Source organism: Poecilia latipinna, unplaced genomic scaffold, assembly GCF_001443285.1.
Source record: "Poecilia latipinna isolate Pla-1442-1.1 unplaced genomic scaffold, P_latipinna-1.0 Scaffold2062, whole genome shotgun sequence".
NCBI classification, from domain to species: Eukaryota; Metazoa; Chordata; class Actinopteri; order Cyprinodontiformes; family Poeciliidae; genus Poecilia; species Poecilia latipinna.
In genome coordinates this window covers 41,005-58,112 of record NW_015114678.1, presented here as the reverse complement: position 1 = coordinate 58,112, position 17,108 = coordinate 41,005, and the positions used below count along the sequence as shown (strand labels likewise).

At 38.6% G+C, this 17,108-nt stretch overlaps 1 protein-coding gene across 2 annotated transcripts in view; it reads left to right on the top strand.

Moving 5' to 3' along the window:
* Window positions 1-1,061: 1,061 nt before the first annotated feature.
* The window catches only part of LOC106936012 (pleckstrin homology domain-containing family G member 5-like), a 56,840-nt gene continuing 40,793 nt past the window's right edge, over window positions 1,062-17,108 (top strand). The window contains exon 1 of one of the 2 annotated variants that reach the window (XM_015016781.1): window positions 1,062-2,008. In XM_015016781.1, the coding sequence (XP_014872267.1) occupies window positions 1,927-2,008 (82 nt within the window). In that variant the 5' untranslated portion in view covers window positions 1,062-1,926. Of the gene's footprint in view, window positions 2,009-13,631; window positions 14,427-17,108 lie in introns of those variants that run through there. The other variant, XM_015016780.1, reaches the window with a different exon arrangement.

The following is a 17,108-nucleotide window of genomic DNA, read 5'->3' as shown; positions in this document are numbered from 1 at the left end:
AAACAAGCACTCAGCACAGAATTGCTAATATAAGTGGACTGTTTGAACAGCCCCATCTGCCCCCTCGCTTCTCTTTGTTTACTATTCACCACTCCTTTATTGAGGATGGGTGAGCACAAATACATTTTGGAGGAGCCTTTGTTTTGGCTTTGTCAGTCTCATATTTTCCACAAAGATTTTATGCAAACCAGATTGAAAATCCAGCTGCAGGGGTGTCATTAAAGATAAATGAATAGTTATGACAAATATCCATGTGTTCAATTTCCAAAGCACAGTCTGATTATTGTTTTGAGTACTCCATATTTAAAATAAGGATGATTTTAAATTCTAGCAACTATTATGTCAGGAATTACAATTTGTTATTGTGAGTCAACTGCAGATGTTATGATGGAATTAAAATTAACAAGAAAAACAGTAAAATTCTACTGACAGAGTTCCATACATTCAGTCATATTTACCCTTTTAATGATGCATTTTTGTTTTTCTGGGTTAAATTTATTTTATTTTAACAAAAAAAGGTGGTTCTAGCATTGAGAAACTGATGGACAATCTGTAGATAACAACCCCCAGCTTCTGTGGTATTATTTTAAATTATGAACTGCAACGCCCAAATATTAATCTAGTCGTTCCATCATTGCTTTATGTTTTTTTTGTGCTGACCTCCACTTACTTTTCTTCAATGTTGTCAAAAACTAAAGATAAACTACAAATAGCTAAATATACAAGTAAAAACAATAAGTTAACAGGCAAATTAAATAGGATCTAAATGAAAACATAAAAAAATAAGATTATTTAAATGAAAATATGAGGGGGAAAAAAACCCTGTAATGTGTTGATACCTTTTACAGGTAAGCAAAATATGAAACAGCTTAAATACTGATTGTATTTAAACTGTTCATCTTTAATTCTATTTTTATTTTTATTTTGTAAATCTGTCAAATATTTACAGTGGGATACTTGTTTTTGGGGGATGGGATCTCTAGCCTACCTTTTATTAATGTCTTTTAAATTGGTCACTAGGATTTCCAACCAACCAGAGAGGATCGTCATCACCTGTTCACAATCTGTAGGTCATTAGGCTGCTCCAATTATCCATCCTCATAAGGCCCAAAGGGGTTTTAATTGATTTTAAATATGTGGTGATTTTGGCATGACAGTGAAGTTCAAAGGTTCACCATTTCCCCCTTTTATATTTCATAAGACATAGTGCGTGCACAGAATAACTGAATGTTCAGTGGGTAGAAGTGTATAACCTGAATGAACCTCCGCTCTTGGCCACTAGAGCGACAAAGCAACGAGTCATTTTGAAAGCCCAGTCAGTGTGAATGAATGGAGGAGAGCCGGATGGTCGATCGGAGACTCCACAGAGCAAACTAGGCTTCACTCTCAGCTGTGCGCCTTGCGTAAAGTTGCTGTAAGGAAATCATTCCTCAGAGCTGCGGGTTTAAAGGCCACCGGACAAGATTTTCGTCCTCTAAATCCCATCATTCCCATACAGACCGAGCTTCACCAGTTGAGCTTTATTGTTTCCCCCCTACCAACGTCGAGGAGCTCTCTGCTTGTTTTTCCTGCAACAGGTTATTTACCGCTGTGCGCCGCGTCCAGCCTGCAGCCCTGATCCCCAGCGCTGGTTAGTTCAGGTAACTTTCTGCTGCTGTGTGCGAAGAGCGATGCTTTTCTTTGCGATCTGAGCTGCATGCAGCATTGTGCTCCACACCGAGCCGAGCTGGTCTGAACCACGCAACCCGAGCCCACCGATCCGTCTAGTGTGGTAGCAGGAGCGAAATGAAAATGGCCCCAACAATGAGACAGCCGAACAAACAGTAGAGTCCGATCCGTGTGGAGCTTCGAAACGCCGACAAAGACCCGAGAAGTACCTGGTTGTTAGGCGGCGGAGGAGGAGGAGGGTTCTGCAAGGAGGGATTGATGGTTCCGAACAAGTGGAGCATGAATTCGGTTCTGCACAAATCGCCTCCAAGGAGCTGGCTTGGGCTCCGGTTAAGACTGAGTGAGTAGCCTACGTGTTTGTTGCATGTGTTGGTGTACCAGTTGGACACAGTGGACAGGTCAGCGTGTTAAAGTCAAGCTTACTTAAGTTACTTGGACCAGGGCAATTCTCCAGGATCCAGGGTGGGATCCACCAGTTCTGTGTGGCCCGGATTCCTCTGGGCATCATGGTTCTTATAAGTTTTCGTGACCAAGAGTTTACCAGACTGACTACAAAGTTTTCAATCCAGTTTTAGACATTTCTCCTGTAAATGCAGGAATTCTGTCAAGGTCATGCTTTGAATACAAACCTTGCTGGACAGTTTGTAAGATGGATGGTTGAGGAAATGGATGGATGGATGGATGGATGGGTGGATGAGCAAGGAAATGGCTGGATGCATGAGGAAGGGGATGGCTGGGTGGATAGATGGGTGAGCAAGGAAGTGGATGAATGAGAGGACATGGATGGATGGATGATAAAGTGGATGGATGGATGAGCACAGAAATGGGTGGACATTGAAATTGGTGGATGGAACAAGGTGATGGATGTTGGATTGGTGGACAGATTTTGGGATAATAGATGGACAAACAGCGAGGTGGATCTCGCATTGATTTTCTGACAATGTGATGGGATATTAAGTCTGGAAATGGCTTTTTCCCTCTTTTTCTTTCTGTACTTGCCCAGATCTGGAAAATGTTAAATAGTAATTCCAAACTTTTCCATGAACTTTGCTCAGGAATTCTGAAGCATCAAAGCTAATGGCTGGATTTGGCAACCTTAAGCAGTCATCCAGTCTTGTGTAAAGTCAGAGGAGGTAGGACAGGCTGATCTGAAGTCCTGCCCTGGAACAACATTCAGATGATGGATCTCCACTCTCAAGCCCAATCCCATTGACTGCACTGTTTTTCCTACTCCTCTCTTCTCTCACAGCTATAGTTTAGATTTATCCAGTCTTCCCCTGACTGCTTCTGTTTTACATATTCAGGTAGTAAGCAAAATACATGGCACAGGTAGCCAAAGTACAGTAGTTCTAAACAGCGAAGCACAAAAACTCATAACTCAAAGTTTAGAATCTACAAAAGGATAAGAGACAAAGATTTTCTTTATCTCGTCTTCAAAGTGCTTTGCTCTATTTGCCTGATGGTGCATGTTCATGCGTGATGCACGCAGTGCTGGCAGTTCATGGGTTCATGCAGTAAGTAAAGTAAGCACAGAGTTTAAAGTTTAGCGGTCTTAATTGGTTGAGTCTGGAACCCCTCAGTGTTCCAGGCCACCGGAGTCTTAAGCTTGTCTTAAACACACAGGTCTAATCTGGGACCAGATGTCTTGTCTGGTCTCTGTTTTCCTCTGAAAAACAAGGAGCCCAGGCCAGAAATCTCAGCTCTGTCTGCTGTGATTCGTTCTCAGGACAATTAAACCATTTTGCTTTATGAATGATGCTCCAACAGTTCAAACTGTGTGAACTTGAGTCTGGGAATGATAAAGTTACAAAGGTTTAAGTTACCTCAGATCTTTAAAGAAGTATGCCAACAAATGTGCTGTTTGTAGTGTAACCTTCATCTCAAAACATTTTTATATATACATACATGTAGAAAAAGTTACCATGTTCATATGTTAAAATGCAGTTTCCTATGTCTTTTTATTTTATTTTATTTTTTTAATTATTTCAGCCAAACCTCCTTACCTTGACTTCTTAGACCAACTTTCATTAGAGCTTTGCCAAAGTATTCACATCCTTTAAACTTTTTCACATTGCTAACTTAGTTGTATTTTATTTGGATTTTGTATAATGGATCAACCCAAACTAGTGCTTAACTGTGAAGAGTGTTTGTTTTCATCCCCCCCTTTTTTATTCTGACGCACCTGAACAAAATCGAGTGCAGCCGCCTTCATAAAATTTAATCTCAGGATAAAAGGAGCTGCTCCTTTGAAGACATCAGAGGTTTGTTGAGATTATTAGTGAACAAACATCACCATGAAGAGTAAAGAACACAGCTGACAGGTCAGGGATAAAGTTGTGAGGAAGTTTAAAGCGGGGCTAGATTAAAACAAAACAACATAGAAATAGGAATATCCTTTAATATCTCACTGTGGAGGAAAATCAGGTGCAACAGCAGTAAGTTTGAGATTCACACAAAGGTAAGTAAATTTATACAAATAAGGACAAGACTGTAGAGTAAGGGCACATTTACAACATAAGATAAATAATACTGCACTGTTTCTAAACATAGCTACTTGGATTATGTGCAGCTGAGTAAGATTTTTAAAGAGAAAAAAAGTCTTCAAAGTGCAAACATTTCTGCAACAATGCAATTCAAAATGCTTTATGTCATAAACGTATAAAGCAATAAACATTACATTTTGTCAAATGCCATCATCAAGCAACTATACATCAAATATACATCTTAATGTATATTTGATGTATACCTCGATATGTTCCTCCTAAACCAGAAGACTTGAGTGGATAGTAAGTATTTAAATAAGAAATTAAAAATCTATGCAAATGACAGCAGAAATGTTTTGAAATTAGAAACTGGGCAGCAGTTATGTTGACACCGAGTCTGATTCTTAAGTCTTGCAGCTGCTGGAAGGAAGGATCTATGTTGATGCCCCTTTGTGCACTTACGATGCAGCAGTGCTTCATTCACTATAGGAGCTTTGCAGTTCAACAACCGGTTGATACATGTGATGGAAGACATTGTCCAACGGGGACCTTAGGATGTTTGCCAGGCGTCTTCTGTCTTTCAACGCTTCCATTGGGTCGAGGGGACATCCTAGCATAGAGCTGGCCTTTCTGTTGACTTTATTTTAGGGATGACGAGATCCTCTGGTCAGGTGGGAGAATCTGTTGACAGGATGTTTCCTAGTGATTCAGATTTGGTTTTTGAGCAAAAGTGAAAAGATGTCAAAAGAAAGCATTGAAGATGAAAAATTGAACTTTTTAAGCCTAGATGCAAATTGCCATGCAACCTGAAAATGCCATCACTGCTGTGGAACATGGTGGTGGCAACGTTATGCTATGGGGACAGGAAATTGGTCAGAAACAATGGTTGGAGCTAAATCCAGGACAGTTCTGGATGGACACCTGTTAGAGGCTGCAGAATATTTACGACATGGGATGAGATCCACCTTCCAACGGGACAACGACCCTAAAACGTACAGCCAGGCCTTCTGTGGAGTTGAATTGATGCTTTGTGTTGGTTTATCACAAAAAATCATAATGTGATACTTTGAATTCACATAAAGTGCATACAAGATTACAGCTATAATGTGACAAACTGAAAAAGGTAAAGAACTATAATCGCTTTTGGAAAGCATTGCAGATTTACCCGTTCACCGGGAAGTCAGTTTCCTGAAAGTCTTCTCTCTCTGCGCCATATAAGGATGACCTTACTGAGTTAACTCTAAAGATGAGGTCAGTTCTATACTCGGAAACAGCCATCGGCAGAGCATTTATTGCATTTCATATCTCAATCTTGATCTGGCTTGTGAAGGACCCAAATAGAAGTAGAGACCGGGCCAGCTATAATAATGACAGTAAGGTGGAGAACTGCTGTGAGATGGACACTGTGAGATTATTCTCTTAGTGGAGTTGCGTGGGACTTAATCTTTATAGGCTCGTCAGTGCTGAGGGAACATATGGAGAAGGGTTCAGTCTCTCTGCTGGAGACTGGTGTAACGTGGGCGTGTGTGCCGTAGTGTGTTTGTTGTATATATGTTAGTGATTTTTAGCCTGGCTCAAGGCCTGTTGGCGTTCTAAACTTCCTTGTTTGGACTGTCTCTCCATTGTTTCATTGTGATTTCCTTTCTCGTTCCCCTCTTTGCATTTCTCTTCCTGATGCCATCCCAGGTCACAGTTTTTTTTCTTTTTCTTTTTTTCCCTTCAGCTTTCATAAGTAAAATTCTCAGTCTCATGCTATGCTGTGGCATGTTCTAATATGGATTTTGCACGAACACAATTGTTCTGTGAAAGCCTTGATCTGCCCTCAATCTCATTAACACCAGTGACCCTGGAGACGTTTTCTTTTTTAAATTTCTTGTTTGAAATCATCCAGTAGAGTGCTCTGCATTTCTCCACAGTCAGAACTGGTCAAAACTGACTCAGTAGTGTTGGTCTCCACCTCTTGGTTAAGTGTAAAGCGTGTTACAGTCTATAATTAAGTATATTCATGCACTTGCACAGTAATCCTCTCTATTGTGTCCAACAGAAAACATGCTTATTTTCATGGATTTCAGTATTATGGTATTGCTGCATGTGAATTTTACTCTGACAGAGCTTGATATTGTATTTAGAGATGTTTGTCAAGAAAAAAAAATCCCTTTTGGCAAAATTAGGGAGTGTTAACTTGTTTTGATTTTTGAAAATGTTCTAGGGTCGTATTTCTTTTAAAATGGAAATTCCCCATCGAATCCCTTCGGTCTTGTCATTTTGATTCCTCTGTCTTACTTTTGAAAGCTGTCATGTTAAAGTAATTAAACTTCTAATAACTCCATCCCCTTAACTTAAAACTTTGAAAGGAAATGGAGTTTAGATATTTACATCAAATTTAGGTTGTCGTGTGGTTAACATTGGCGACTGGAATGTTACCAACGTTCCATTTGGAATGTTCATTAATATAAACTGAAGGAAATCTGTTCATATTAATGATAGTGTTGAATATTGTAATGATATTTATTTTAATTTACCCACATTTTCATTGATTGATAATGTTTTTCCATAATTGCCGTAAGCCCAGCACTTTCCCTGAGTTCTGACATCTTGGTCACAGAGATCTATTTCAGTTTTGCGCTTAAACAACAAATGTGTGCAAAACTTTGTCAATATTCCAGTAATGTTTATAAAACACAATTTTATAATTGCAACGTTTCCATTAAATAAGAAACATAATAAAATTGTAGGTGAATAAGTTTGTTCACGTGACAAGTTGTCATGATCAGTCAACAACTTCCTCTTGTCTTCTTCTTTGTGGTTTGCACCAGCGCCAACATCTGGTTGTTGACCATCTGACTTCCATTGCGGTTTTGTGAAATGAATCCATTGTGATACGGCCAAAAAGTCACCATATAATAGTGCCAACACTTTTTGTCAAAAAACTTTTTTTTTTTTTTTTTTTTCGAAATTAACGTTTCCATGAAGTGAATTTATTTTCAAATTCTTAAATTGTGCACTTATTTGGTCAATGGAAATGCAGCAAGTGAAAGTTTATGTCCTGGACAGATTGGAAAAATATATAGGCAAACAAAGGTTTTGAACTATTATACTGTTCCAAATGTAACTGAGCAGTTTATTGCACATGTTGTAGTTTTGTATAACACTGATCAAACCAGAGGGATTTTCTGCTAGACAGCACTGGGATGACTTTCTTTGAGTAGATCATGAGTAGTCAGCGTTCAACCAAATTCTGCATTAGCAATTTCTGTTTGGGTAAAGCTCATAAGCCTTTGTTTTGCCGACGGTGAGTCTGATGGATAGTTCTGTCCAGCCAGATACTTGAGCTAAGAAGCTTTACAGAATATAACCCAACTGAACTTGCTATTATAGGAAGTATTCTTTGTCTCTTTAACTGTTAAGCTGTGATCATCAGATGAGATTTTTAATGCAAGATTGACAGTGGTGTGTGTTTTTCATAGCTTTTATTTTGAAGGAAATAAATTCTTTGTTCCTTAAAGCAGAACAATTATTAAAAAAAAGTTTAAGAGATCTTCTTAAGGTACACCAGACAAAACGAAGGTCGACATACTGTTTACAAGAAAATATGCAAATCTAGAGGTTTGTCTTTCGACGAGGCTCTCCCTGCTCGGCAAAGGTGAATATCATATTACACAGAAACAGGTGTTGCGGGATTTCCACACGTGACTGCAGTTTCAGCCAGTTTGCAGTCAGGGATGAAGTCATTCGCATAAACGTCCCACAGCTGGAGGCTTATTTTTCTTCAGTCTTTCCTCACGCATGTTTTCCTACCATCCGTCTCTCTTACGCCCTCCCAGAACTCTTGGCTGTCAGAGAACAGAAGCCCAAACTGTTCCTTGTGCCTTAACTTTGACCCTTAAACAAACAAATTGTCGTCATCTGAAGGGACATGCCTTTAAAACTGTGTGTTCTCTAGGCCATATTTGATTGTGCTGGAGAAGGACTTGTTTAACTGAGCTGTTTTTAATGCACAACTTTAATCTACTTTTGCTTTTTAAAATCAAGAAAGATGTCAGGCAGTAAACCTGAAACGACTTCAGTTGATCAAAGAGCCTTCCAGCGTCTCATTGTGTTAAAAGGCCAATGGTGAGCTGCTTTTCTTTAAAGTAAGCAGTAGATAATTAAAGGGACTACGTTAAGGTCAAACACGCGCGCTTACACACACCTTCTCTGAGGGGAAAACAGAACTGCAACCATTTATCTCTGAATGTGTCCTTCCACACTTCTAACCTCCACCCTGGCTAAATGACTGTTTATGAACATTGCAGCCTTCCACCTGACAATAACTGTACTTTCAGCGAATAAGTGTTTTTGATTCCCATTGACTCTGTTATCGGTCTCTCAAAGGTAGAACCTCCACTGCAATTTCAGCCAGATTTTTCCAATTATGGGATTATTTCTGTCAACAAGTTGAGGAGTGGTTGTTGGTTCCTCGGAGCTACTGCTTCAGGAATGGACTGTTAAATTATACAGTGCTTTATGGTGAATCTGTCAGAGAGGATAGTCCTTTTTACTCAGATGGTTCATGTGTTGTCTCTTTGCATTGCAAACTAAACAAAGTGTACCTTTTGGGAGTACATTGCAATACTTTAAATGCACTTTTAAAACGATCTCACTTGTGGGTTTGATATTTTTTAGGTAACTTCTTCAAAAACTTTTCACTTTTGTTTTTTGGACTAGCCACACTAGCTATATTTCCATCCATAGATTTTCAATTTTTAGACTGTAGAAATTGGGTCAAATTCTTTCACAAGCTTCACACAATAGTTTGCTGGAATTTTGGCCAATTCCTCCTTTAGAGATCTGAACCATGTCAGCTTCTGCTGGGAATTAAAATACTTTTTAAATCATATGTTGAAATATCAACATAAAAAAAATTAGCAAAGCATGTTGGATTCAAAACAGTTTGTTTACATGTGTGCCTTAGAAAAGGCAAATTGTCTTTGTCATCTTGGAAAAACGTGTTTATTTTTTAATGTCCAACTTTTTTGCACTTTTGAAATGTCAACATGACATTCAGTGGTCTTATGAGGGAAAAAAGGCTGTGAAAAGTTTAAGAAGCAGAAGTAATGGCTCATTTATAGAGTTTGGAAATATTGGCTACAGTTATATTTTATTTTTATTTTTTTACAACACATGTTCAATTCAAAGCAGTTTGATTTTTTTCTGCTATTAAAAAAGAAACATAATACAGTTGACCAAAGTTATACTGGAGTTAAAAATTCAAATCTGAAATATTTTAGATAAAACTAAGTGCGATTAGGGTGGGGAGTCATTTGGTGCTGCAGCTAACACTGTGGTGTAAGAAAGTTTGGACAGCACTGTTTGGTTGATAATGCTGTTCCTTGGAACATCTTAATCAAGGTGAACTTTCTTCACTGTGTTTGTGTGCGTGTCACTTGATGGGACTCTGTAGACTACTAAGTTATCAGATTACCTCTGGAAAACTTATTGGAAAAAAAAGACAAGAAGGGAATTTTAGGCTGACGTTATTGCATTTAGCTGCGACCAAAGTAACAGAAAACTGAACACTTAAAGTTGCTGCTCCACCATTTGTGGCACAATTGCATAATTAGAACATTGAAATGACATAAATCAGCTACACGTTTATTAATCTCAGGATCTGAATCCTGATTTTCTGGTAAAGGGTTAACTTCAGCCTCTGTGATGGGCTGCTTTTGCTAAATATAACCTCCAACCTTCACTCACATGGCCACGCTGAAGCCTTTAACGACACCATGTATGATGACACTCGGCTTCACACGACTTCTCTTCTTGCCGCAAACACACTCCAAAAGGCCTCGTTTACAGTCCTGTCATTCTCACACGCACTTCTCCTCAGCGCATCATTGATTCTTCAGTGAGTGGGAATCTACTGGGGATCCAGTTTATTGATGATTGACACACACAAACAGTTTTGTCTTCCTGTTTTTGTCTAACTGTAATAATTTAGAGGTAGCTTAGTTGCCTATTTTCAAAGACATTTGTTTGGCTTTCAAAAAAATCTCAATGCTTTATTAGAAAATCAATATCTGCCTCTTCTGTGAGGAGCATTGCACACATGTTGAGGAAAAAAAACACAAATCAGTTTCAGTTTATTCTCATTTTTAAAATCCACCAGATAACTAAAGAAAACGTCAGTGTTGAGAATTGGATGAGTGTGCAGTTCTTTGAGTCTTACTGTCACTGAGATGTTTTCAGGCAGCCAATAGACTAAATAAAACCACAACTTGTTTGTTTTACAGTCTCTATAAAAAGGCTCCACAGTCTTGTTAAAGTTGTACATTGTTTTGATGTGGAAAAGAAGGCAACAGTTTTCTTTAACGCCACAGTCTTTACAAGCAGAATCAGAATAATTTAAAAATAATTTTTCATTTAAAGTTTTCTAGATTGAGCCTTTGCTCCAGCTGTGATATTCATGAACCACCAGCAGTATGAAACTAGTTGGCTTTCTATTTAGCCAATCAGAGAAGAGTTACAAGACATTTATAAGACATGTTTTGTACAGCAGTCCAATTGTAATCAAGTATGGTGTACAAAGGCAATGAGGTACTACAGGGCGTCACTCCAGAATTCATAAGGCTGGTCCGGGAAGCTGCCAGGAGGCCTTGGGCAACACTAAAGAAGCTGCAGGAATTTGTTGGCCACATGTGAAAACTGTCTACTGTATTCTTCCTACGTCTGGGCCTCAGGATGGTCTAGACAAATTGACGCTTTTCTCAGAAACTTCATATCCAGACTTGGCAAAATTTTGCCTTACTATTTACTAAGGGTGTACAGACTGATCGAGGTCAGGAGATGTTGCAGGATTTTGGAAAATATAAAATCCCTGATTATCCATGTTGGTTAAATTTCACCCCAAAATTAAATTATCATCAATCCAAAAAATTCTTTGAAGGAGGGTTGCATTTTATTTGGAGTACATGCAGTTGCAATACTATTACTAAGTATTTCAGTGGCTTAATACATTATTATTCACTCATGTTTTCCTCTTTTATATCAATTTCTCCTTGATGTCTCCACCTTTTGTCAGGTTTAACACCCAAGTTATGAATGTTAAGGGTGGTTAAAGTCGATCCAACAGCCAACATCTTCTGACATGCAGATTTGGAATTCATGACAATTGCAATATTCTATCCTACAAAATACCACTTCCTGATTGCTTGCATTGCAGTACCGATTGGGATTAGGCATCTTTTGCATCTGTAGTTTTTAATGAATCTAATGAAGGTAGTCCAGGATTGGTTAGACCCAGGGGTCAGCAACCTGTGGCTCTTGGTCTTTGGCCAACAATAATAAAGAATTGAACAATATCTTAAAATGTTGTTCAATACTTCACTATTTTTGTGAAGTATTTTCTTGTATTTAGGTTGGAAACTACATTTTTGTCATCTGAAAATTCCAGTGACGAAAATGTATTTATTCATTTAATTTATTTGATTTTCTTTATTTTAAACCCCAAAAATAAGATTGGTTTTCTGTCATTTAAAATCAAAGCAAATGTCTGAGTATATTGTAAAAATACATATATATTTATTTTGTGAATAATCATGTAGTTTTTGTTTAGTTGGCTAAAAATCAAAAATGGTTCTTAAAGTTGTAAAGGTTGCTGATCACTGGGATTGATATGTAGAGGTATTAATCACTGTTGCCCACATGGCTACTTTTATGGTTGGACTTTTTATTTATTTTTTTACGAGACAACACAACGTAAAAAAAAAGCCCTTCAAACTCTCTATCACATTCATTTTACACTCTAGCTTTACTTTACTTTTTCGACAAACTTTACATTTCAGCATTATAATCAATCAACGTTATCTTTCTGTAATACTTTTCTGTGTAAAACTGACACAAATGGCAGAAGTAAAGATTACGTCGTCAGAACTTGATGCAGAATTTAGTTTTTAGTAAAATGTACTGGAAGCCTCATTAGGAGGAATGCAATAGAGAGGCTGTGGTGGAGGCAAAACATCAGCTGAGATCTTTTTATTAAGCAAGGGTATATTTTTTTCTTTTTTGTTTTTGTGTTGAGAAGGTTCTGTATGACTTGGAGGTTTTGAATACAAACCTAATCGGCCATAAGACATGAAGTCTTGCGTAGGGGTGATGGGAAGGGCTGGTCCTGGGTGTTCGTTGAGCAAAAAGTTTACATGTCAGATCATAAAGATTATGGTATTAAAACAATCCTTAGGTTCTGCTGAGGGAGGAATGTAACATTTAGGTATTTTTTTTTTTTTTTTTTCATTCAAATTCTTTGTAAGCTCCAAGAAATCCAAGCGTAATCTTTCAACGCTATACAACAGCAATTCCAACCCAGGTAAGAGTAGCTAGAAATTGGACAATGTTCCTGCTCAGAGTCTAACCTTCTGCTAAGAATATGTTTTTCCTCATATGAAGACTTTATTCAACTGACGTAACTATGACGCTTTTTATAATGGTCTACATATTGTTTAAGGAAGAACTGATCAAAATGTTTTTCAATATAGGTACTCCTGACACAACAGACTTGGATTTTCTGCTCTTCAGATTGCTTACAAAAGGGCCCCTTTATTAAAAACTGATCTTAAGAAGGAAGATAAAAGGCAGGCCGTCCGATTTTTCTGCCCCCCTTTCACTCCCCTTCGGCTTCCCGCTTTGTTTCTGTAGTAGGTGGAAATTGGCCCTTGTGTTTGCAGCCGCGTTCTCATCCTGCACGACTGCTCTCTTCATTAAAAGGGAAGCAGCGCGCTCAAAGCTGCTTCAGATTATTACCATATGTCTGCAAGGCCCGGAGCTGAGCAGCAAACCAGCTCTCATCCTACCCTCTAATTTCTTATCCCAAAATTGGACATGTGGGTCGCTATGTGTGACAACGTCCCTCCCTTCCCCCGGCCGGTGCAGTACGTTCTCACAGTATTTCTTCTCCAGTTTTAGACGCATAATAGCAGTGCTTGAACATTTCAGCAACACTGGCGGAAAATATTATGCTTGACGGGAAACGTCTCTGCATGTTGCTTCAACCCCTTCAGCTGCCCTTCAAAGATATCGAGTTAGTGGAGTGCATTGTCTCAGCTGAGTGTTTTGTAACTAGGCTTTCTGTGGCCCATTCTCGCATCCAAGAGGACCAATGTGTTCATTGTACCTCCACAGAAATGACTGAGCTCCCTCTGCACAGAGCTGGTGCTTTCATGGAAGGAAATAAATCTTTCAAGACCCATAAAGGGCGAGGGCACTAATCAATGCAGAAAAATGTCAGCCGTTTACAGTTTGAGCAAAACATAAAGAAAATCCCCTCTGGATGTAGGAGGGTGCTCAAAAAGAGATCTTTGTGTCACCCGGTCCAAAAGCCATTGGCTTAGATTGCCCATCCCAGCATGCAACTCACCTCAGCATGAATACAACACTTGTCCGATGGAGTGGGCAGAAAGCCCCCCCCGTCATCGCCAGGAGATCCTACACATGAGCTGCTTGGCTCTCACAAGAGTTCTGTGCAGTTTGAGGAAACTTTACCATGGATGACATCAAGGCTCAAAGGCAGCAGCAGGAAAGGAACCGTTACTTGCTCCTGGAGATAAGATTGCGACACCTTTTAGCAGCTGGACGTCTGTAATTTTAGTCAGGAATAGCCTGCTTAAATGGATTAAAAGAGGACAGCAGTTGGTGCTTGACAGCGCCCAGTGGGTGGCTTTTCAGTGACTGATTAGTGGAAAACTTAAAAAGGTCCATAGGATCAACAGGAAGAGGTTCTGAAACAGAAGGGCCATAGATGGATGTTGGTAATTGCTTTGTTGGTGGCACTGGAGAAGGTGGTTCCAGGCTCTGAACCTTGGAGATGTAATGGATTGAATTAGTTTGCTCACTTAATTGCACATTTATGACTGGTCAGATTCAGAAGGTTTAAAGAAAGTTTTAGCAAGTGTGTGCCAGATGAGGTAAAGATCCAGGACATGCAGACGGCAGTTAAACCGGTTGCCAGGTTTGATTTTTCTAATACATTGGAAGGATTTAATGCAAGTTTTCCTTGTGTTTTAAGTGAAGATGGTGGTTTGTAATTATTGTTTAGTACAGGTGAAGCTCAGTTTTGAGGTAATGTTTTAAACACACACCTGATAGTCATTACTGTATAAAGGAGCCACTCCTTGAAGATGTTTCTGTACTGGAAGAAGCGAGGTGAATATGAGCTGGAGGCGTTGATGCCTCCCATCACACAAATGACAATGGAGCGTTACTCATGGTCGTCATCACTGGACGTCATCCATGATCTGTCTGGTAAGCTCATCTCTAAATGGGAAGATCAACTCCTCAGACTTTGTGTATCTGGGAACAGGAAGCTGTGTAATGGATGCAGCATGATCATGTGGATTCAGTCAGATGGCACATATGTAGTCATTGAAAGGATTTATTTTTTTTTTTTGACAGGGCTAATGTTAAATGTCAGAGTTAAATATTAGGACAAACATGAAGTTAAAATTGTTTTGAGATTTTCCAGAGTTGTACACTTCTTGCTTTTCTGCAATTAAGCCGAAAAAAATTTAACTAAGAAGTCTTTTCTGTTTTAAAATAATAATAAAAAAATCACCGGGTCCACAACCTCTCAAAAGGTAAAAGGAAAATCCATTTTGTAAAAATAAACAAACCAAAACTTGCAATGCAAAAAAATATATATATATATATATCCATCCATCCATTTTCTGCACACCCTTGTCCCTAGTGGGGTCCCTCGTGGTTTCCATCTCCAGCAAACGTTTTGGGTGAGAGGCGAGGTACACCCTGGACATGTCGCCAGTCTGTCACAAGGCAACACGTCAATAATTAAAATCCGCAAATTCTCGAGACTCCCTCTCAAAACACTTATGGCTGCCTATTTTAATAGCCAAAAATATCTTCATGCGCATTAATACACTCAGTAGAAACTGTTTTCACTACTGCAGAAACTAATATCTGCTCATGTCAGGTATTAGCCAATCAGCACCTCGGAGTGCTGATTGGCTAATAAATGCAACTCCTGGGTTGTAAATGCCAGCCAATATTGTGTAAAGTAGCATTGCAAATAACTATTCCAGCTTCCCAAGCTACATTTTCTTTCAAATATTTTAGATATGTTCCATGTAAAAATCTGTGACTAGGTGGATTTTCCATGAATAACTTGGTGTTGTATTCCTAAAAAAATCCCAAAACAGACATGGCTCCACGGTACTTAACATCCCAAGTACAATATCACCTTATGTAAAGTAGTTTTTTTCCCTCATTGCTTTATTCTTTAGTAGAGTGAACTCACTAAAGTGGCAGGACTATAAGGTCATAGACATATGAAGGAAATTTGGAGTGAGATTCGCCACGCATGAAATATTTACCGGTGAAGTGCATGGCTGAAGCTAAAAGGCTTCCTTGTCTCGTCTCAGACGTTTTTGATGTGGTACGGGGCACTCACTTCCCGCTGTGCTGCCCAGTTCATGCCATTAGGAAAAAGGGAAATTACTTAAAAAAAAAAAAAAAGTTAGACAGGAATGTCCTTCATCCTGTTCTTTTCTCCCAGCTGGTCTTTTGGTGTTCTAGCTACTGTTTAGATGAAATCAACAAGAGGAATGCTACATATTAAACTGTAAGCTGTCAAACCTCATCTTGTACTATTTTTATCAACTTAATAAAAACATCTTTTAATGTGGTTTTAATATGCAGCAACAACAACTTCTGTATTAAATATATTTTGTGATCATTTGGAGCCAAATTTGGAATTGGATTTATTTGATAGGTTCTGGATCCAGATGATGAGTTCTGAAACGCTCTTCTTTCCTTATGCCAGGTCTCATTTTGGAATAAACGCATTTTCCACTACCCACACATAGAAAAACAAACAACTCTTCATATATAGATAAATTATAGAATAATTAAAAATGTAGGTATTTTGACAGTGAAGAGGCAGAAGTTATCGTCATTTATATATTAGACTCTCCCCATGGCCTTTTGAAGTTTTCATTTCCTACAGCTGTCCTTTTGTTAAAATCTTGGTATAGTTTTTCATATCTCCCTTAAATTAACTTAGGAAATCTGTTCAGTTGTCAAAATTAACCCTTTTTTTTTAGTTACAACCTCATTTTTTCTTAAACACTATGAAAAACTTATTTATGCTTTTATGTTTCCTTTAGATTGGTCAGCTTCATTGTTCTGGGTGGTGCAATATCCTTTTTTTTCTTTTTTACTTTTCTTATGAATGTGTTTTTACTGTTGTGAGACTGTTTTATTGTGAAGTAGAAGTATCAACAACTCTAGCTTATGACAAAATCCATGTTTTAAGGATATCATTTGGAACTTGATGAGACAATAATTTTTTTTACACAGTTTTGCTTGTCTTCCTTTCTGCACCCTGCTATGTTAACCCAAGTGCTTTTAACCAAGTTAAAAGCACATTATAACCAAGTTAAAAGCACATATTTGCATATCTAAAGTCATATTCTCCCAAGGAAGAGTAGAACATGGTTATTTTCCTTCTGACACAAATACCTCAGAAAATTAAGCAATGCATTAAGCTTCTCATGACTCCTCTTAAATATGGAGAGGGGTTGTTAAGGTCTTGGCTAATACCTGACCTCAGTGTAGGAGTCATTGTCCTTGCATAATTACAGAGCGGTGGAAGAATCTTGCGTTTTCACATTGTCATTAAACAAATTTTAAATGAGTCGGTACTTATTCAGAAATTTGTTTTGCAGTCTGTCTGGTAAACTGTAAATCGTTGAGCGCTCCTCCACCCTTTGGAAGCGTCTGCACTTGTTCTGTGGTTTTCAGTTTTAAACGTGGCGACCCCAGGTTTGCTCAGATGTGGTGGACGAGGGAGAAGGATGGAAGGAATGAGTAGGAGAGTGGGTGATGCACATGTGTGTTTTCACCAACAACATTTGGCTAAATGGGAGGGTGCTGCCCCCGCTGCCACTGAATACTCAGCATTAAAAACAG